This window comes from Cariama cristata, unplaced genomic scaffold (assembly GCF_000690535.1).
Source record: "Cariama cristata isolate BGI_N322 unplaced genomic scaffold, ASM69053v1 scaffold36042, whole genome shotgun sequence".
Classification (NCBI taxonomy): Eukaryota; Metazoa; Chordata; class Aves; order Cariamiformes; family Cariamidae; genus Cariama; species Cariama cristata.
The window spans coordinates 26,342-49,058 of record NW_009603927.1 but is presented as its reverse complement, the minus strand read 5'-3'; the positions used below and the strand labels follow the sequence as shown (position 1 = coordinate 49,058).

General features: G+C 35.2%; 1 protein-coding gene across 1 annotated transcript in view; it reads right to left on the bottom strand.

Annotated features, from left to right (window-relative positions):
• The window catches only part of USP10 (ubiquitin specific peptidase 10), a gene marked incomplete at its 5' end in the record, with an annotated part of 46,066 nt that overhangs the window by 4,804 nt on the left and 18,545 nt on the right, over positions 1–22,717 (bottom strand). The window contains 8 exons of the mRNA XM_009695390.1: positions 4,666–4,831; positions 8,404–8,584; positions 9,965–10,064; positions 10,810–10,913; positions 12,324–12,379; positions 12,877–12,986; positions 14,536–14,627; positions 20,595–21,617. Coding sequence (XP_009693692.1) covers positions 4,666–4,831; positions 8,404–8,584; positions 9,965–10,064; positions 10,810–10,913; positions 12,324–12,379; positions 12,877–12,986; positions 14,536–14,627; positions 20,595–21,617 — 1,832 coding nt within the window. The remainder of the gene's footprint in view (positions 1–4,665; positions 4,832–8,403; positions 8,585–9,964; positions 10,065–10,809; positions 10,914–12,323; positions 12,380–12,876; positions 12,987–14,535; positions 14,628–20,594; positions 21,618–22,717) is intronic.

The window sequence follows — 22,717 nt, the reverse complement described above, 5'->3', positions numbered from 1 at the left end:
TTTATTTCTAAAAGCTGGCACCTTTTTGCAAAAAGCTGAATAGAAGGAAAAACAAGAACTAACCCAAATCACGTCTTAATTTTCAATACGTAAAGTAACTATAATCAAAAAAGAATCTCTAAATCGAAGAAAAACTACTGAAAATTTTTGTGTAAACACCTAAATCTACATTTATCTTGACAAACTTCATTGAATGCTCCAGAAATACTCACTGAAATGCAAAAGCAGTATTGCAACTACTTTGCTAAAAAGTTTGAATGCTCTGTTGCTTTAAAGAGCATGCTGAGAATACCTTGCAATTCCCCACTGAAATACTAGTTTCTACACTGCAATTCTTCAGTTTTAACTGGGACTATCTTTAGTCCCCTCTTCTCACCAAAAAAATCCTTAAACACTGTTGAAAAACATCTTCTCACAATGCTATCATTAAAATAAAGACCTATTCACCAGAGTATAACAATGATTAATGTATTAAGAGTAAGAGATTAGCACGCAACAGTTCAAAAGTTATTTTGCATTAACCACAAGATATTTGTCATTCAAGAAGTCCCTCAAATAACAAAGTGAGCTGTTATGGAGGCTACCTAAAAATGAGTAAGCTATGATCAGCTGTTATGGAAGAGATCAGTAATTAAAGATTTTTCTTTCTAAAGAGGTATGCTGGGTTCTTTAAAAGGTTCTGAAGAAAATTCAAAGAGAAAAATATGAGTTATAACCTCACTTTTTTCTACTAAATACTGATTTTTGTATCATTATAACCAATCTGCAAAGTTACTGCCTGAAAACCTGAAATTGAACTCAGAATAGTACAACAAAACCTTCCCAGAAATTATGACACAAAAACCTTTCTCAAAATAATTGCTTAGGTTTCTCTCAATTTTTTTACTGAGAAAAATCTCTTTATTGTAAATCATCAGCATATTATTTTTCAATACAGGGCTTCATTCTGCTAGAACCTAAGAAGTGTAGAACAGAAAGTCATGGGGAAAAACTATTCTCTCTTTCCAATCTTGAAAAGTAAAATCTCTCAGGATACTGAAGCAAGAAGATTTTGTAGGGTACCTGATTTCCTCACGGATCTGAGTTGATGCAATTCACAAGAGGTAATTCTGTATTTGAAGCACAAATAGTCTACAAATTGTATAAAATTTCACCTGCATCTTAAGGGTTCAAAATATGCCTTTCTGCATCCAAACCCCATCAAACCCCTGGCAATAGCGGCAGCTTCACTGAGCACTGAGAGGAGTTTTTGGTGTTTGGGGGTGGGTTTTTTGTTTGTTTGTTTTTAAACCAGCAAGGCAAACAGGACCTTGTTCTTATCCACTCAACAAGTAAGTGCCTGCTGGTGCCCACCTCCTCAATCTCCAGGAAACAACATGCAGAATAAGAAGTTAGAAGGCAAACTCTGAAAGCGAAGATGACCTCATGAGGTTCACACTATTCTCCCATAAACTCCTGAGAGCATGCATCTTCCAAGCATGTTAGCAGGGGACAGCTTCTGCTTTTACAGAACAAGTCCAGAGAGGCTTTATATAGAGAAAAAAATATGCACTTGATTTACCCAGTTACTACTATCTCAAGATTCTCCTGTATTGAGTCTCCTAAATCTCAAATACGAAGTCTTTGAATTCAGTTTTGAGCAAAAAGAACTTAACAGCTCCCAGCCCAGAGCACGAATAGAGGATGCTGAAGAACGTCACTGCAGTGGTTCAAGCAGTTGCCATTCTCCATCCTCAGTAACTGAGCTGCTGTGTGGGACCAGACGCCTGCATCTCAGCTGCACGGCTCCATATTAGCTTAAACCACAGATCAAAGCAAGTTTTGTGTTACGGTGCCAGACTGAAGAGTAGCAGCTGAGTAATAGGCACACGTTCTGCTGTCCTGACTGTGTGAAGGGGTCTTGATTTCTGGCAGCAACATTACCAGCTAGAACTGCCACACGTTTGTTTAGTGAACATGAGTCAGAGTCCCAAGAAAATACTTGTTAAGATCATCAAGGAGCAGTTTGAGAACTCCAGGGGATGTGAAGACTCCTTCTAAGGAGTATGTGGCAGGCGACCTGGAAAAGTAAGTGAGGTACGGCTAGTTTGTTACTCAAGAGTCTTCACTTTTGTTAGAAAATATGAGCAGGTCTACAAATAGGAATAAGAGACTGAAAAGAAAAGCACTTCAGTGAGGATAAAAGTTAAGCCTTTTATTCAAGACTTAACAAACTGATCTGCAAGACCAGAAGGAACCAAAACAACTTTCTTCAAATGCCAGTGAGCAAGCAAAACTCAGTCAGAAAGAGCAAGAGAATGCCACTCCATTTTAAACACCTATTTTCGTTTTAAACAGCTAATTATTTAAAACACTGCTTGAAAATCTGACTGATTTCCTGTTGATATTAACACACACATAAAATTCAAAATCAGCCCAAAGTGATTAAAAAACCAAACTTTAAGAGAAATCGTTCACACATATTTGGAAGATTATTCTTTTCATATTAATTGTTTATGCCCACAACTTGTAAAGGATACAGTCCAGATTAAAACAATCAGAAGACAGTAATAATTTCAAATAATATAATACGATTTTTAGCTTTATCAGTAGTTCCCCTTCTGTAAACTGAGTTCCTCTTCTGTAAAATAGAAATGAAACACTTCTTTGCAATACATTTTGAAAATTACTATCTGCAAAGTCCTATGCTTGTTCTACAGTTGATGTGTTCAGTGTTTTCACTACAATTTTAATATAAGAACAGCTATTTCAATTTGAATTTCTTTTGGAAAAAGATCTAAAAGACATTGTGAATGCTTGCATTTCCATTCAGACTCTAAAATATAAGCCAGATCAAACCTCCAGCTCCTAATTTGAACACTCATTTCTTCCAAACTCCATAATTGAACACTGGGTTGTCAGTAAAGTTAAAACCATCTGCAGCAAAAACCAAAAAATGAATGACTAGCAAAACAAAATCAATGTGGTAAATATCATGATGAGCCTGTATTGCAAATGTTTCTTTCACATGGAAGACAACTGGAGAAATCAATGTTCTCTAACACTCCTACTGAGTGTAACAGGCAGACAAATTTCAGCTATCCATCTTTAGCTTTTCAGAGAAAATGGTCCATCCTTTCTTTATCTAATCATATTCTCCTTTGGATTATTTAGAAAACTTACAGATACAGAAATGAAAGTCAGAGAGAACATCTATCTGCAAGTCAAGAGCCTCTTTCTATCCCAGCCTACTGAAAGAAGTTATGAACAGTGCATGCAAAATTTCTATCCGAGCAACCCATGTACACTAGAAATTCTTTACTAATGCACACCATAAGAAGCAAGGCAATACCTTAGTGGGGAAAAAGTTTAATTTATTACCCTATATCACAAGTTTTCAAACTGTAATGCCAAAAGCATGCTTTTCTTCCTATGAAGTATTTTTTTATTGCAATTACTACTATTATGTATTGTATTATTTGAAAAATAAGATTAAAAAAAATTGCAGAACTGCATGAGGATACACAATAAAATGGCCTGGTACTTAGGAGTGAGAGGGAATCACAAGGCTTGGAGATCTTGAAAGGTCCTCCACTCTATCCCTCTGAATCAATTATAACTATTTGTGTAAATCCTGACTGGTGTTTCTCCAACCTTCTCTTAAAGCAGCGAGGACAACTCTACAAGCACCATAGGTAACACCTAGCCTAGGTCCTATTCCGATTTACTGTTTGAGTATCACTGAGAAAAATCAGCCTTTTCCTTTTCAGAGCAGCCTTTGAGATATTAAGTTTTACATTTGGTTCCATCTCTCTATTTCCATGTTTCTTTTTCTTGATGCTGAACAGTTCCTTTCCCTTATTCGTTCCTTTTACATTACAACTTTTATACCGTCATTCATTTTGATTGTTCTCTTCTAGATATTCTGCAACTGTGAAGAACAGTTTCTTGAACAGATGACCTCAAACTGAATATAGTATTAATCTTAAGGGCTGTGTACAGCAAACCAGTCAACTATGCAGCGCCAAGGACACTGAACGGATGTGTTACTGGCTATTGAAATATTTCAGATTCTTAATCCAGACAGAAAGTTAGTGATCATGAGATGTTTTAGTGAGGTTTTAGATGGACTTCTAATAGGCCTACCACCAATTAATATTTTCATTTTTAATTTGTAAGTGAAATGTGTAAATCAAAACATCGAGGACAGCCACACAGACAACCATGCAAGTGTTCTGCTACAAGTTTTCTTCTTAAAGCTACAGCATGCTTTCAAATGATAGTCTGAAGAGCTGCTCCTTTACTAAGAACATCTGGCAATCCCCAAGAATCTGTATGTCAAGATCAGCTAAAAGCGATTTTACTCATAATAGTATGTATTACTACCACAGTTCACCCTGTTAATTTAATACACGCTCCAGTAAAATCTCCAACCAATTACTACTTCAACTCAGAAAACACAGCTATTTATCACAGTGGGTTTTTTTAAGAGTTAGTTCTCTTCCTTTCAGTGTATGTGTTCCAGTGCAATACATTTTACCGCTGCAGGACACTCTGAAAAGGTTAGTACCTCTTTTGTTAACATAAGTAATAGTGTTCAAGTACCTATTTGTAAAGCAAGCGCTGTATAAAAGCCCTTCTAAAAAGTTTGGTATTTGACTGTAAAAAGAGGTCAACAGAACACACCTCTTGCTTGGTTTTTGTGGTATAACCCTGGACAGACTCTCTTGCCACCAAACTTTCCAACGCATCCTGAACTGTGCGTATCTTGTCTGACTGGATATCCAGTTGCAGGGTGAAGAAAGGTTGCAGTGTAGCAGACTCCTTAGAACTCTGCTGGTAAACAACAGATCTATGGAAACAAAAGTGAAAATGTAATAAAGCAGAGTAATTTTCAACAATATAGAACCTTCAAGTAAGAACGGATTGAAGTCTACTTTAGTAACTCAATTTATAGTCAATCAAAAACAACACACACAAATACAAAGGTTAAGCATAAATTTCAATAACCTGCATCCACTTCACTGCAATTTAAATGATTTTCACATCCACTTAGAGCGCACCCAATGGGATTATATTTGAATTGGTTTATTTATGCAAGGATTAAAACAGTTACTGGACAAGCATCAAAATTTTAAAGAAAAACACTGAATTTTTTTATAATGTTTTTTTTTTAAAAAAAAATCACCTCCAGACTCTTTTCATGTTAGTTTTGAAATCATGTTTGCCAACAGATCTTCAGAAGTGCAAAACACTAGTGCTTATCTGTGTGCTCTACTGTAAAAACTGCAACTGATTCCAGACTCTCCAATAAAAATATACAAATTTTTTAGTCACTTCACTAAGACCAATATCATAGTGATTGTAAATTGTTTGCTTAAATCTTGTCATAGGAAATATAAACTATGCTCCATCAAGGACTGGCATTTCCTTTTCCTCCCACCATTTTCTGTGTCCAGACTTTGTCCGTGTACTCTTTTGTACATAAACCGGAGTCGTTCAGAAAACTGGCAGGAGTAACGACCTAGGGCATGAGAACATGTTTCCTGGTGTTTTTGGTTTTTATTTTTGTTTGAAGTGTATTCAGTTGCAGCCTATAAGAAAGCCTGACTTGGCGATCATTGTTTTGTGCAATGAGACAGTACACTCTTAAGCCACAATACCACTGCACTAAGCAGACTCTTCCCAAATTTTCATTTTTCTTAAACTTCGCTGAAAACTTAAAAACATCAAACATGGCTCACAAATTCTTTTTTTTTTTTATTTCGAAAGCAGTACTTACATTAAAAAGCCCCAAGCTCCTACAAAAATCTGGTTTTATAAAGCCAAATAAATCACTAATTTATTATATCGTTATGCTTGTTACAGTGCCTTACAAAGCTTGAAAGTAGTAAGATAATTACCATAACTCTAATCCATGTAGCCATCCTGAAATTTCTCCAGGTCATGTACGAAATGTTAACACACAGGTTTAACGCCTGTACTGCAAACTCCTATCAAAAGAGCCCCTTTGACTCAGGCAAAGCCCTGAAGCACCAACAGAAAGCCAATGCATCTTTATATTGGCAAATATATATCCTTTAGAGGAAAGAGAGCATATGAAAAACAGTAGCATCTTTCTTTCAGTTTAACACTTCCTCCTTGGCTATATTTAAGGACAAAACCCTCAACACATGGCAAGCGCAGTGTTTCAACAAACAAACCCTTCACTGTGTAAGTCTTGCTGCTTTTGGATACACTTCCCAAACCCTTTTTAAGCTAACCATTATTTAGTGCAATAATCAACAGAAAAATGCTCACAACTGCAACTGTGTTCAAGTCCATGTATTAAAGATTTTATTAATAATACAGATAATATTCTGAAAGTATGATGTTAAGGAAAATTTTTTTAATTACTAGAAATTAAATTGTAACATTTCTTCAAAACATTTTCCTAAAAAAGATATGCAGAAATTGATTTGATAGCAAAACCTTTGCTGGACTATGATTTTCTGTAACAATATAACTTATTTGAATAATTACAAATTTCATCTGGCCAAGGGAAAATGCATCATTTTCAATGAATAATTACTCCTGGGTACTGTAAGAACTTTACTGTAAGAATTTTTCAGGGAAACAGGCACCGCACATTGCTACCCTGCTTAAACTACAACAATGTAATTGATGTATTTTCTTTTAAAATAACAGTGCATTTGAAGGGAAAAGTTGGTACTACTTATGGAAATATTTCGCAGATTTCTAACTGGCTTGTGAGCTAGCTTGCATAACAAATATTTGAAATTCACAGAAGCTGTAATTCAAAAAGAGACTCCTGCACATGAACAAACCAGATCCTGATCGAACTTCTTACTTACACAAACTTAAGTCTCGCATTGCTTAAGGAAGACTGGGTTTTTTTTAAGCAATTATGCCTAAATAGGCATTTAATAGACAAAGTCTCAAGAGGACAGCCTAAAGTTTCCCACGCTAAACGACGCCAATTCAAACCACGTTTTCCTAGCCGCTTTTTCCATTTCATTTTTCCAATTTCTGACGCTTTCATTTATTGGAATTCTACCGGCAATTCTGTATTCAACCCTTCCTATCTCCACCCTCAGCCTCAGATGATGCTTTCCAACATAACAACACGGGATCCTGTTTCTGTGGTAAATTGTGCGACCAGGTTTGGAGGTTAAATAACGTGGGTGTGATGACAGCAGACAACAGATGTCAGATTGGACCCTGTGGTTCTGTTGCTCGGTGCAAGTTTTTGCCTTTTTTCAGTATTACCTCTGCTTTATTTAATTTTCTGTGGACTTCTACAGAAGATAGCATTCTCTTGGTATTCTTAATTTAAAAACTAATGGAATCATGTAGAGATTTAAACAATTCTGTCCATGATAAATCTATTAAGGGTATTAACAATATCTTGGGTACGTGAACATACCATCAACGTGGAATTTCATCAATACATACAAACATCTGTCTGCCAATTTCTATGGAAAACACCATTTTATTTGCTAGCTGTCTGACTCAAATCCCAGAAGAATAATTTCAGTGCATTTCACAGGCAGAAGGCACTAGCCCACATTATTCACACCTCTAGACTGAATACCTGGCAACACAGGGAGTCAAACACTAGCAATTAAGTGTCTGTCTCCAATTTAAAAATAATTCTTGAAGTCTAGCATTTTTGTTTTGGAACATGTTTTTAGCAAGTGTTTACCTTGCTTTCATTTTAAATTACACATTTCTCCAAACAAGTCACAAAGCTTCCTTTCCAAAAATTATTCTTTCAGTATCTACTTTCTGCCTTCATCTGGTATCAGACCTGAATATAAGTAATGTCCCACATTCTTCTCATTCCTGTAACATCTTGTAGTAATTTACATTTTTCCAAACTTCTTTCACCTTTAACATTTATTAACTATTACACATAACTTTCCTGCCTCTGGGAAGCGTATCTCACTATCTCTTAGTATCCTTGTCTACAAAATGAGTCAAGACTTCTCAGAGGTCACAAAAATTAAGTAGCTCTAAAGTTCTTTGAAATATGTATGCTTTGTATATTAACCTCTAAGAATTCCAAATTTTTTCTATATATGCAATTCAGGTCTTTTGTTCTTTAAACAGTCTGTTCTTTTAAGACAGTTAAAAAGATTCAGACTCTACAATACGTCATAGAATCATTTGCTCAATGATCAATCATTTGATCGTTGATCAATCCTTTGACCATTCTGGTCCATCTTCTGAACTCTCTCTTGAATAACAAATGCTTCACTGTAGAATGTTCGCCTCTCCTGCCCTGAACAAACTGTGTAATAGTCTCTTCCATTCAAGTATCCAATAATGGTGAAAAATGCAGAAAGCAAAGCAGAAGAAAAAGTTATCTGTAAAGGCAAAGCAACCTACAGCCTCAAGAACTTTTATGAAAAAGTACTATACCTTATATGACCACCAAAAATATCAGTAATTGGAGTCTGAATAAAGTCAGCCTGTCGAGTGACTGATGATTTGTTGCGAGGTCCCACTTGTTCCCATTCATCCTCACTGCCTTCCCCTTGTTCATCTTGCTCCTCTTCTTCATGAACAGTCTGAGCCTCAGGGCCATTGGAAACTGAGAGTTCTTAAAGTGAAGAAGAAAAAAAAAACATTGTGTGAGGGTTTTTTGTTTATTTGGGTTTTTGTTTTGGTTTGGTTTTTTGTTTGGTTTTGTTTGGTTTGTTTTTTTGGGTTTTGTGTGTTTTTTTGTTTTGTTTTTTTTTAACATATAAAACATGTACACAGATAAAGAATTTGAGAGGCAAAAACCCCAATGCAAGTAATTTTTCGATAATAAAATGTTTTCATAGATCACAGATTTGAGAAAGTAAAGGACAGCAAGTATATTCCAAGCTCACTCATAGCTGGACACATTCATGTATTAACAGAATGCAGCTCACCGATGACTGTATGTAAACAGATGCAGTTTTCTAGCAAAGTTTGACATATTTTTAGTAGTAAATTTATGAGGTAGAAAATTAGAAAGTCAAGTGTTATTCTGGAAACATAATTATGCCATTATTAAATACAACTCCTTTTCTGCACAGATATTTTACAGGGAACCCAAGGCTTAGCAAATATTTTCTTTGCAAGTGCCAAAGTCAGGAGGCTAGAAACTGCACACAGCTGAAGAACAAAATATGGAATGATCACTTTATATCACAAAAATTTTACCCTACTAAAGAGAAATTGGATAACTACAGATCTGAATTCTATATTTTGTTAAAACTAACAATGTTTTGTTTCATTTTTAATAGAGGACCCAAGCATAAAGCCACTGTAAAATAAAATGGCATTTTACTCTGCATACAAATTCTGATACTTCTTCTAAAGAAATTTTTTCTCCAACTTTGTCAAGAAGAATTTTAAAATAATTTAATATGTTCTGGTTTATATTAGATATAAATTAGCCATTAGTCTAGAAGTTTCCACTTATTAAAAAAAAAATCGTAACAGTGGTTTAAAGATCAGTGAAAAAACACACTGATGTATTTTTGAACTACCATGGAGCGAGCCAAAACCCCAGTAAACAACTGACATTGCAGTTATTATGAATGGCAGACAAACATACCTATGCTTAAGACAAGGCTAGTCAACTTGAGTTAGCCTCAAATAATGCTCAATTGAGTTTAGTCAAAATTTGTAATACAGAAAATTGCTGTTTAGGAGGATCAGGTATATGACTTATTATTGTCATTCAGAGTATTTACCGAATGAGAATGCTTTTCCAAATACCCAGTAACGCTTCAGATAATTTGTAAATGGGACACAATGGATTCACTTTATCCTTTGGACAGATTTTAAGAAAATATATTTTTTTAATGTCTTTGAGTCCCCTAAAACATGGCATTCTATCCCTATCTCAACATCTACTCCAAACATTACTCCGTATTACAGAATCACCACAAAAAAAGGAGAATATTTGAAAGAAATTACGTTTGCTACCAAAAAAAAATTCACTAACTTTCATTATGTGGAGAGAGAAGTTTCTTTAGGGTCAGCATTTCTTCATGTAGTCCATTGAGGATAAATCCCAAGTATTCTTCAGCATCCTCTTGCCTGCCCTGAATAAAATGTTTTTTCCAATTATTATATTTTCATGTTTTCATTTTAACAGAAGGTTCATCTCATTGAACATCTAGCTTCCTCCTAGCTAAATTAAAGCTAATTTACCAACAACTTGGTCTAAGTTGTAAAGTCAAAGTTTAAATTTTACTGTAACAACCCCCCATTTTTAACCAGTTCAAAAAGAACCAACACATTAACTGGTACCCTGCCATAAGCAGTAAGCACACACAAACATTTCTGCACTCTTTTCAATATAAATCCGATGTGAGTTGGCAATTTATTTATTTTTTGCTATTTCCTTTAAAAGTAGTATTAAAAGTTGCTGTCAAACCAAGACCAAATCAAAAGATGGTTTGAACTATTAGCTTTTCTTTAAACTGAAACTGAATCTGAAACAGTATTCTGAAGCCTCTGTGGACTTTCAACCATTCCAAGCTGAATCCCAAGCAGAAATGAACAACTGTTAATTTCTTAAATATAAATCAGTATGTATCTTCTTTATAAAATGAGATGTTCCATTCCAATAGTAATTTTTTATATTATTCCGACATATCAAACTGCCAAACTTGTAATTAACATCTTCCTGTAATTTAAGTCCCAAGACACTCTAGCTTCATTATAATGAACTAGTTGATTTTAGTGGTATTTAGGCACATAAGCTGATGTATGGCTTTACATTGTTTTAATGAGAGTAACTGTCTTGCAATGCAATTACAAAAGTCAAAGATTTGTAAGTCACACCTTTTCTGACAGACTTGACTTTATAACTGTCAAAAGTCTATAAATGTATGTAGGTTCAAAGGCAGCTCCTGGTCGGATGTCTCTCACAATTTTATCACCTAAAGCTGCAAGGCAAAAGATAGGTATATATAAATAACAATATAGGTAAGTTTTTTCTATATTATACCTTAACATTCTCTTCACACATCACTAGATTTTGGAATCCAAAATTATTTTTTACTAAGTTTTATTACAATTTTAGTGACTCAAGCCCACAATTCCTAAGATACAATTCTTTCATCCATAAACATTTTTTTAAAAAGCATCTTACATCACCCTACATACACTTACAGATGGTCTAGAAAGTTAGAACTCTCTTCTTACAGTCAACACTCTGAAGCTTAGTAAGAATATTCATAGCCATAATAACAGAACAATTCTAGTTCTATTTAAATTTTTGTACTACTTTTGTATTCAAAGAACACTTGCTTAAATCTTTTATGTATTTGTAATTCTAACAGATCACTTTTCCTCACTGCAGAAAAAAAAAGCAAACAAGAAACAGTTTGACAGTATGTTCAATCTAAAGGCAATACAAGGCCTCAGAAACTATGTTTGAAAACCACACAATACAACAAAATGACCTAGAGGTAGAATAAGTTGCATAAGACAGTAGGATTTGTTTTACAGAAACAAAACCTAAGCAGCAAACCACAGAAATGTCTGAACTGTTTGGAAATCACTGGAACACCCACCTCCTTGTGGTATTTTCTTATAATGTTACATAAACACATTCCCGAAACTGTTTTTTATTTCTATAAGTTTGTAATACAACAGATTTGGTTTAGAGATTACCTACAAGATAATTTATTTCCATCAAAAAAAAGTTCTATTCCTCACTACATAATCATCATTGATCCAAAACACATACTAGCAAGAATCATACACTAGTTCTAAAGTTTCTGAAATATATTGAAATATATTTGAAAATATATTTGAAAAATATTGAAACAGTGCATAGGATGGAGAGGAATTAAAAGCCACGATAACATGCCTGCTGCAGGCAATCTCTAACTGCTAAAGAAACCTATTATGGCCCCATTTTGTTCCAAATGAATGTGAGCATTTAGTATTTAAGGAAGAATGATACAATTGAGCAAGCTGATAAACGAAAAAGCTGGAAATAAAGAAGGAAGTAGAGTAAAACAGTGAATATTAAATTATTTTGTTAGATTGAGCATGTTTTCAGAAGACATCTTAACAATTAAGATAGCCTTCAACAAAAACTATTCTTATTGCACATCTACATTTGGTCTACCAAATAGAAGAAAAAAATATAAGGTGCAACACCTGCAACTTCTTGATATGAATCAGCAGTAAGAAAAAGCCTAACACTGACAGAAAAGCAATAGCAAACTTTTTAAGATACCAAGAAAGCCCAAAAGTCCAAAGAGCCATGAAGGTGATCAAGCACCAGTATTTTAAAGGTCTTGTTATCATGATTTTAAGACCTTTCTCCCCCTATTCCCACTCACCTTGTTTTGCTTTAGGAGGTACAGGCATATTAGTGAACTCATTCATTAAACGAACACTGAAATAGATGGAAGGAACAACTAGACATGAGCAGCAAGTTAAGACTTAGAAGGACAAATAATAAAATTATATCATTGTTATTACTGACTGCCCCCGCCCCCCAAAGAAATCAAAGAATATCATAATGAAGTCTGAGTCAAGTTCAGACATAAAAATTTACCTGATCATTGCTAACGAAACCAAGGTTTTAGGTTAGTTCTTGCAGCTCTCACAGTTCATTTTTGCATATTAAACATTACTTAAAACTGGTATTCCTCAGGGAACAGGAAGTTATCTTCCCCGACTAGCCAAGCAATTGTAAAATACAAGTTCATTATAAAAAGCCATGTATCACCAAAAAAAACCACACAAAAAAAGACTTCTGGATACATATCAACTTTCAATAATTGCAGTAAACAATCATTTGTTAGGTATTTCTGAATGAGCTTAGATCACAGGTTTGTTTTGTTTTGTTTTTTGTTTTTTGTTTTTTTTTTAAAAAAACAAGCTACTTACAAACTGTCTATCATTGGTGTTGAGGTACACGGCCGCTGTGATTTTGAATACATTGGAATGGACTTCATTAAATGATACATTGGAGGGCAAGCAACCAAGGCTTGCAGGGTCTATACAGTGGCATTAAGGAAATACTCAGAAAATGTAATCTGCATATTAACCAAATATTCAATTATATTAAAAACTATATGCAAAACAAAGCTAACTATTATGTAGACCAATCCAGTAACTAAATTGGAAGATGGATCGATTTTTATCACAACGTTAATAATGTACAGAAGTTATACTAAAAAACCCTGGCATCTTGTAACATGCAGTGATTTCACTGACATTTTAAAAATGTCAAAAACTTTAATTAAAGGGGAAGGAAACATTTAGTCTAGGAGCAGGAGAGGAAAAGAACTTTCCTAGGAAAGACTTTATAAAATTAACAATTTGAAAATTGGCAAGCAATAACCTGTAACATGTTTTCTGAAAAGCACGGAAAAAGCCAGCTGACAGACTTCCAAATTAAAGGTGATGATTCACCTCCATAACAAACCAAAAAAACCCACCGTGATGTGAAACATTCGGCAGTGTAAAGAAGAGTTTGGAGCAACCAGTAAAACTAAAGTTTATGTTGGGAGAAAATACTTTAAAAATATCAAAATCCGTGCTACTTGGCGGGAACAGTGAACAGAGAAAGTGTATTTGAAGACTGGAGGGACAGGGAAGTGACAAAAAAGGCAGTAATCTCAACAGCTAAAGAGATATATTAACTTGATCTCTACAGTGCGCAAAAATTGAGGAATAAATTCCCATTTAACATTTTAAGACTGAAAAAACGGGAGCTAATACAATCAGATGAGTGCAGAACTGGATGTAAGATAAAAGCTGAAGTTTAAAGCACAACCGCTGGTCTGGAAATAGGTTATTAGGTTCTGCAATGATCAGTCTTGAAATTGGTCTTAATATTTTGCACAAGCAGTACTAGCAGTTAAAGTATCCTAACTTGCAGTGAGCCATTGCTCACATAGTAGATATAGATACAGTAATGAAAAATTTTTATTAATAAAACTATCATAATAACAGTGCTGAAGAAAGAAGATTTCTGTTACACAAGGCAAAAGTTATTTTTGCAGAGAAATACAATTCTAATACATTAAGAGCGAGCAAATCTTCCATCCCATTGTAAAATGATTATTTTAAACACTGCATTTACACAGATGATATAAGGACAGCCTGCTCAACAGAAAACTGAATGAGCCACTTACCAAATTGCCAAAACAAAGCCTACAAATAGTGACCTCAAGTACAAAAGAGAAACAACCACTTCAGCTGATGCACAAAAAAATCATGAGTAAATATAACTAGAAATAACAAGAAGGTTTTCAGTCATGAGAAGGTTACAGTTCTGACATATTTTGACAGAGGTAAGAGAGATAAATTGCAAACACGATCGCAACCAACTGCAGAGGAACCCTGGACGTAAGGTTCAATGATTCAAAACACTCCTGGATTTCTAGATACTACCCTTAAACATTTTAACCACAGTAGTAGGATATGGGAAGACAAACACGTCTATAAAATACCTACCGGAATAATCCAGAAAAAACTTTGAGAGATTATATTATACAAATGTTAACTTAAGGTCATTGATTTTTTCCAAGGTAAGGATACAGCATTGATGTAGCACCAGTTTCCTTTGTTGATCAGCCCTCGCGGTTGCAAAGACACTGGTTTATGTATTAGTCTTACATTTTCCAGTATTTCTGCAGAATGAGAAACAGTAAATTGAGCAACAACAAAACGCACACGCGAGCCATCAAAACAAGTATCTGTTGACACATTACAGAATAACTCAAATCAATTAACAAGATTCCCAGAAACTTCAGCAAATAATTTCTGCTCCATTTAAACACTGCTCGTATTTCAAATAGGACATATTTCTTCAAATCAAAGACATCCTGGAATGTGGGTCCGGAGGATGCTGGTACAAAAACTAATCATTGTAACTTCAAAACTGAGAAGATCTATTTGTTTTTATTTTTGTTTTCCTAAAATCAGATACTTTTATTTATATAGATATACAGATACGTATATAGATATAAAATCCCATTAGCTGTAATCCCTTGCAACCAATTTTATGAAGTATTTCTCAAATTCTGCTTTGAAGAGAGCTGATGAAGCTGATACAGCAGTCTCAGTTTATAAGTGTCAACATACACTGTCTTACAAGAAAAATATCTTAGTGCAAACAGGACAGACAGGTGTTAACATGGTCTTTGGAACAGTATGGGTTTTTTACTGGTTTAAGAATTCCAAAATCTACAAAGTAACAGGCTTGCATAATGTAATGCCTACTGTCTTCCTGCTTTCAAAAACTTCAGCAATGGCCCAAGTTTAAAAATTAGAAACCATTGCACCTAAATAAGTCTGTCTCGGTTATGAAACCGAGAGCAACAGGAAGAGTTTTGCCAGGAAGTCTGACCTGCTATTTATGTACCTAAATAAAACTGTTTAACGAAAATATTGGATCTGGTATATTTTAAATTTGCAAAATAAGGACAAGAGGTATACAAGACAGAATAAAAAATGCAAATAAACGTAGCAATTGTCTACCAAGGGGGTTATTTATTCTTACAATAAATGTGAGGGTCTCCAAAGCCCTTACATACTACACTGCATAAACTTAAGAGTTTGAGTCATTCACTGGAAGGACTATCTAAACAGACAAGATAACATTACGTAGGCGGAAAAGTATAGGCATAAAGCCATAACTAAGCAGAGGAGGTGGCAGAATTGCAAACAAAATCCATGTCCTTCTACTTCCAGACTATCTCTTTACCTATAAGACTGTATTTCCTGATGACACCACCAGTTGTAACCAAATAAGAACATGCTAAAAAATACAAAATATTTCAATCAGTCTCCTATTACATAAAGAATCTGACACCTGAAAGGGCAGACAGCAAAAAGACGTAAAAGGGAAGACTTTAGAACCTAGCACAAATGCAGATGAAAATTCTTCTGTGACTGTTGAAATACGTTTGTTATTACATTATCAATGCTCAAGTATTTCGAATATATTGTTAAGGCAGCAAAGCCTGAAACCTGTTATGCACATATACAGTCTTTCTGTTAATATAACTAAGCACTGCTGAAAATAAAGGATAAAAATAATGGAAAAAGTATTTATTTTTAATGTCTAACTTTTTACGTTAGCTGTATTTTCCCCATTTTCCTATCATACTAAATAAAAATATTATTAGGATCTTTAGCATCCTCTTGTGGTCATAAAACCGCTTTTTAAGCAATGCCCAGAGTAATTACAGTGAGTTTTGTTTCTTTTAACATAAAGAATTATTTTTATGTACAGCAATTACAACCAATACCACATTTTTATCTCACATATAAAACTTACACAGTAACTAAAAAGAACTTTCACAAGAGCATCAGAAGAAAAATACACTTAGAACCATGAGAAAACCTTCTTCAAATTTCAAAACCTGTTATAAAGCACACAGCATTAACCAGAAAGAATTCACGTTCCCTTTGGTGGACACTGACTTGTGAAACACGGCCTTGATTTGAAAACATATCTGTAACAATATTATCATGTTTACAAATTTCTACCGGTAAACAGAAAACATTTTGCTAAAGTTCATTCACCAGGTGATGTTATTACAAATACCTGTCAAATATGGGGGAAAAAAAAAAGGTCATTCCCTCATCAACGCAAGTTCAAAGTTTAATGAAAGAGAAAACCTTTGGATATGGTCTCCATGCTGAAGAGAGACATTACAAGTTAGCAATTTAACACTTAGCCTGAGACTGTTATTTGGCAAATATTAAGTATGTCAGTCAGATATTTCTTCAAATCTGGACAACGACAAAAAAATGCCAGGACAACACTGCTGGATAACCCTACCCAAAATTAGTATCTGCCAGGATGCAGTTTGATAGTACAACAGGCTAAATTCCTGAAGTCATTCATAAAAAATCCCAAACCATGCACGCCTCCATTCCACAACTACTTGCTCTAGTGCTTACCTAGGTTTATCAGGAAGAAAAAATTTTCTACTGTGCAACATTGAAACACCTTTGTTACAAATTAAACTAAGTAATTCTTGTCTTGATCACTACAGTCTTTGGAGAGTAGCGAATCGCCATCTTCTTTATGAACTTGTCTTACATATTTGAAGTTACATCCATAATCACTCCAACAATCTCACCTGAGACAAAGTAAATCCAAATTTTCCATGTTCGCCGAAAGAGTATGGTTTTCAAATCTTACTTCTGTGTTTGCTCTCCGCTGCATTACTACATCTTCCTTGACAACTAATGCCCAAAGTCTGGCATTTTCATTGAGTTCTCAACAGCAACATCAGAATTATAGTTATCTTCAATCTTTTCCATGTAAATTGGTATCAACACACACTGGGGAAAAAACCAAACTTCGTCCTCTTCAGCTTTACTAAGGACATTTAGCAACTCCCTAGAACTTCTAGATCCTTTTATTCTCTAATACTATTACCAACCATTTGTTCTTCATACTGCACGCTTGCATTTGATTTCTGTTCTGGTATATCCTTCCATACTTGCGTTTATTGGATTCCCCTCCTCCTAATTTAAAATCACTCCAGATTTAGTCACACCTTAAATGTTTGTGTTCTTCAATTCATCTGAAATTCTGCCTGCTGTAAATTTTACGTGGACTGTTAATTCCATCATCCACAATGAAAACACTGCAAGAAAACACGATTCAGAAAATCTTTTTAGATTATCCCATTGAAATTTTTCCTAAAGTTACCAAGAACAGTTAAAAGACTACTCAGAGAATAGTTAGTTTTCCAATCACTTATTTCCCTAGCTTACTAAGAATATTATGTAAGGTATTATTAACTATCATCAGGTTACACATCAGAGGGTAGCAACTGTGAAACATGGCAAGTGAAGCCTGAAAGAGTCTTATTTTTTACAAGTATGACCATATATAACCTTACTATCCCTCAGAAACAAATTATTAAATTTTTTGTCCTAGTATCTAAATTAGGCTAAGGTACATAATTAGTCCGGTTGTCCCTTTCTAAATACGCAGGTGCTGTATTTGTACTTCTCTACCATTCTCACGTTATCTGCCTGGAGTTTTGCCAAATAATCATCAACTGTTCACAGTTTGTATCAGAAGTTCCTTTAACTTGTTCACTGGTGTTGCCAGTAAAGCTTCTCATCACACACCTTAGCCATGCGCTACAATTAACTCTTCAGTATTTTTTTCTCATCAAGATTAACATGACATTTATTTGCCTGTTTTATTTTTCTAGTCCTGAGGTTCATCCCCTTATCTTGTGTAGCTTTCATTTAAATTCGAGGACTAAGACACCACAGACCTTTGCAGGTTGAATCAAGTCGTATTAAACTATCTTCAAGGTGCCTGTGAATCATTAACCTTCCTTGCAGTAACTGGTGAAGTTGAGGCACAAACCAGCAATTTGTCCCTGGAAAAGTAACTTACCTTCTTGTGTCCTAAGCACCTGTTCTAAATAAAAACTGTACACAAGAGCCTCAGAGCTCCAACATTAAGCCAGAAGATTTGCTATATTTTGCTTGCTAAACTCAAGATACTTTAGGTCTAGATTTCACCTGTGTTTAGCACCCTATGGCACCCATGGTCAAAAATGCATTCGCATTGGCATGAGCTGCAACTGGTGAACTCCCAGCAGATCCAACAACATGATCTCAACTTGGCCACACAGAAAACAAGGAACACAATCAGCAGCTACTTATGAAAAACATACAGGATTGCTATATACCCTTATACAATGATGTTAACCTAGGCAGAAGATTTGAAATGAAATATGTACAGAACAGAGCAAATGATTTGTCTGGAAATCATAAATTGAAACTCACGTAACGCATTTTTGAGTGTGGGTGTATGAACAGCACTAATCTACCTGTTTTCCAAACAGGACAGAGAACATGAAAAAAAAGAACAGACAACGAAGAAAGTCACCTTTTTCCACAGAGCAAAGCACTGATTACATGGTATTCAGACCTTCACATAAAAGTTTTAAACCAAAATCAGTAGCATCTGAATTACAGGAATGGCAGCAAAGTAACTCCTATCTAAATCAGTTAAAATGAGAAGACTAATTCCTTTTCACTGGAAAAGAATCTATACCCAGATTATTCCTCTGCAAAAAACAGCCAGCTAATAGTGAAGGTGCAGAAGAAAACTGCATAAAAATTACATTGCTATTTTAATACACTGAAGACAAAATAAAAAGCTCTGCTCCCACCTGGTGGCAAAAAATAGTACAGAAACAGTAAAAGTCTAGAAAGTTAACTTGAAACTGAAGCAACCTGGACAAGAAAAAAATGACCCAAAATTTTTCCACCTATGGCAAGCAGTTCTAGCTTTACAGTTGTCACAAAACAGTTTTAAGTTAAAATTCACTACCAAATGATAGCTTGTGATTTTAAGAGTACAACATACTCCACATGTATGAGTTCATACAAACCATAATCACCTTTTTTTTTAATACAGTCAACTGCATTAGTGACACTTAAGTGAAAAATATACAGAAATCGAAATTATTCTGACAGCTTTCCTCCCTCTCCCTCTCCCTCTCTCCCTCTCTCCCTCTCCCTCTCTCCCTCCCTCTCTCCCTCCCTCTCTCCCTCCCTCTCTCCCCCTCTCCCTCTCTCCCTCTCTCCCTCTCTCCCTCCCTCTCTCTCCCCATGCTTCTGGGTAATTCTGAATAGAAATCTCCAGGTCAGCATCTGGTTAGAGTAGAAAATTTGAAGCTGTCACACAAAACCCCACCATACTTGTAAATTACCTTCTAGCATAAATAGTAGGATTTTGCACAAGCCTTTTCACATACAGACTATTTCAGATTTAAAACAATTATTTTTGCTCCAACACTCAGGAGTCAGTGACACAAGATGCAACCAACTGGATATTTTTCTTCATGTTTTCCTGACTGAATCTGCAGAAACAATCTCATGCACATTCCAGCATTTCTCATTAGAACAAATATGACAGGACCAATGGTCAAAGCCTTTATATCACACATTGCCTTTCCTGAGGTACTCTCTGGATAGTTTCTTATGGTTACTCCTGAATAGGCAATAACCAGCATTGCTTCTGAATAAAATATTATTTTAAATGGTTAATTCTTCAAAAGACAGACCTCTCAAACTGCAAATCAATATAAAAACTATTTCCTGAACTAGAATTCCTGAAGCAAGACCTATTTAGACATTATACTTCAGCTACTGTAAGTATCCAGGAATTTCAGCTACTTCGGCATAAATATATTAATATCCTTCCCTTCTTGTAATAGAATGTATTACAAGATTGTAAATACTGGATAATATAACATGCCATTTTCAGAACAAACTTTTCTAACATATTCTCCTTATTACAATAGCACACAGCTGAATGTAACCAGTCTATTTAAAAATTACAGTTCACTTAAACATATTGTTTGACAAGTAGCAATAGTTTTACCGCATCTGGGATAATGACATGGTTAATATCTCGTCAGAATGTTTACTCAGGGGGATACAAAACTAGCTTATTTGAATTACATCTTTCAGGCAGTGTTTGAACAGTCATGTTATTAAGCACATTAACAGAGAAATCTTCTCTATCGCTACTGCACACTCCTGTTTACAAGCAGAGTTAATAGCCTTCCCATGTAACATCCACTCACGTGGATTAACTATACCTGCAATCTTTATGGCTACAGGATCCTCTGAAACTGGAACAGGTCCCTCTTTGACTTCAACCTGTTTTTCAGGGACCAGAGCAGATGTGGCAGGAGGGGTATACTTAGTCTCAACATAGACCACAGATGTGGAAGTAGAGGGCTTGGAATTGTGAAAAAGACTAGCCCACGATTTTGCAGGCTGATTAACAGGGACTGATCCTGCAACTACTGTTGCCTCAGTAGTAGGTGAAGCTTCCTCAGGCTTAGCTTGGTCTGAGTCAGTGCTTTCCACAGTGTGCAATTCTATCCCATTGGCAGCTGTGTCCTCACCAGAGGATTCAAGTGTTTGTCCATTAGTAACGCCAAGATTTTCAGTAGTATCAGTACCAGCATAAGACTGTACAACAGCTGTCCTTAAAGGGCTATCTCTGCCAGTCTCTGCAGGGATGCAAAACTGTTCAGAATTAGTAACACGGCATACCTCAGGCTGCCCAGCAGTCCTGGTATTGTCTAGTGCGCTAGAAACAGAATTATCAGAGACGGCTTCATTAATGAAGTCCACAGAGTTGTCCGGGCTGTTGCAAGTCCTTGGTGTGGCCAGGGAGGGTATGTCTCCTGTCAGTTCCGTATCCTCCGTGCTTATACTGTTTAGTCCTGATGAATTTGCATGGCCATTTACAAGAGCTTCTGTGGGAGCGATGCCATCGCTGACATCTTCCAAGTAACTGTAGTATCCAGGGGGTCTTTTTTTCTTCTTTTTACGCTCCCTTTGTCCAAGGCCTCCAGACAAGCCATCGTTTTCAGCGGTAGAACCGCTGTCCAAAGCGAGGGTTGGATCAGTGAACTGGCAGTCAATGGAGTTGTAGTTTGTTTCACTAAGACTATCATCAGGGGTTTTCTGAGCAGGTGCACAACTGAGAATGAATTCTGGAGCCTGAGGATTCAGAGTACTTGAAATACTGTAGTCGGTGTTATTTAGTACAGATGACTGTGTCTCAATAACTTCATTAACACCAAATTCAATTCTCTGATACTCTTCCCCTGGACAAGAGAAAGCAAATGTGAGTTAGTGAATGACATTCAATCAAAAAGCTACAAAATCAAGGAAAAAAAAAAAAAAGGTATTTTCCTGCAACTCAGAAAACAAACTACATTCCCTCAAACAAAAATAATTCTTATTCTCTATCTCAATCCTGAAGACTATTTCAAAACACCATTTTCTTTAAGACGACACAGTACGATTCAGGTTTTCTTAAAAAGAAATGTAATTTTCCAAATCACTGCACGGTTCCTGCAAATAACACCTATTAAATTCACCTATCAAGAAATACTATTACAGCCCAATGACTTTAGCAATATTCTGCATTAAGTTAATTACTGGATAATTGCGTATAAAATATGGTACAATATTTAATTCCACACTTTCTCTAAAGCCAGTCTTTTCCACTGACAATTACAAAATCCAATCCTTTATCTGTTTAACTTTTCAAAATAATTTCCACATATGGAGTTTGTTTTTGGGGGGCTTTGGTTTGGTTTTCCTGGTGTGTAAAGATTTATCATAATCATTAATAACTGAAAAATATTTTCATTAATTGTATGGAAATACTGCAGTTACAGGTTTTGAAACTCTAGGTTCATCAATAACTTAATTTTATCACAGTTGAATTTATTATCATATGAGAAAATGATATATATATGACTATGATTTTATGACAAGAAATACAACAAATACGACTCAACATAAGTCAGTGTTCAACTTGTACATACAAGCAGTATTGAAGAAAATTTATGAACAGGACTGGGTTTGGGGTTTCTTGGTTTTGTTTTGTTTCTTTTTTTTCTTTTAATTTATTTATTTACCTTGGAACTCTGACATGCTCTTTAAAGAAACATGAAGAAATACTCTCATATCAGGCTGCAGTATCACAAAATATTGTCAGTCACAAAGTACTGCAAATTCATGGAACTTAATTAGTTTTATAATGCATGCGTGCTAACTAGTAACACTGAATACTTCAGTTACAACTATTTCCATAACTATCAAATAAAGAGATAACATTAATGAAATGGAGTCTCAGGAACGTTAAAGATAAGCTCACATTTTAGCACTTAAAGTTCTGTAGGTCTTTTTACGATAT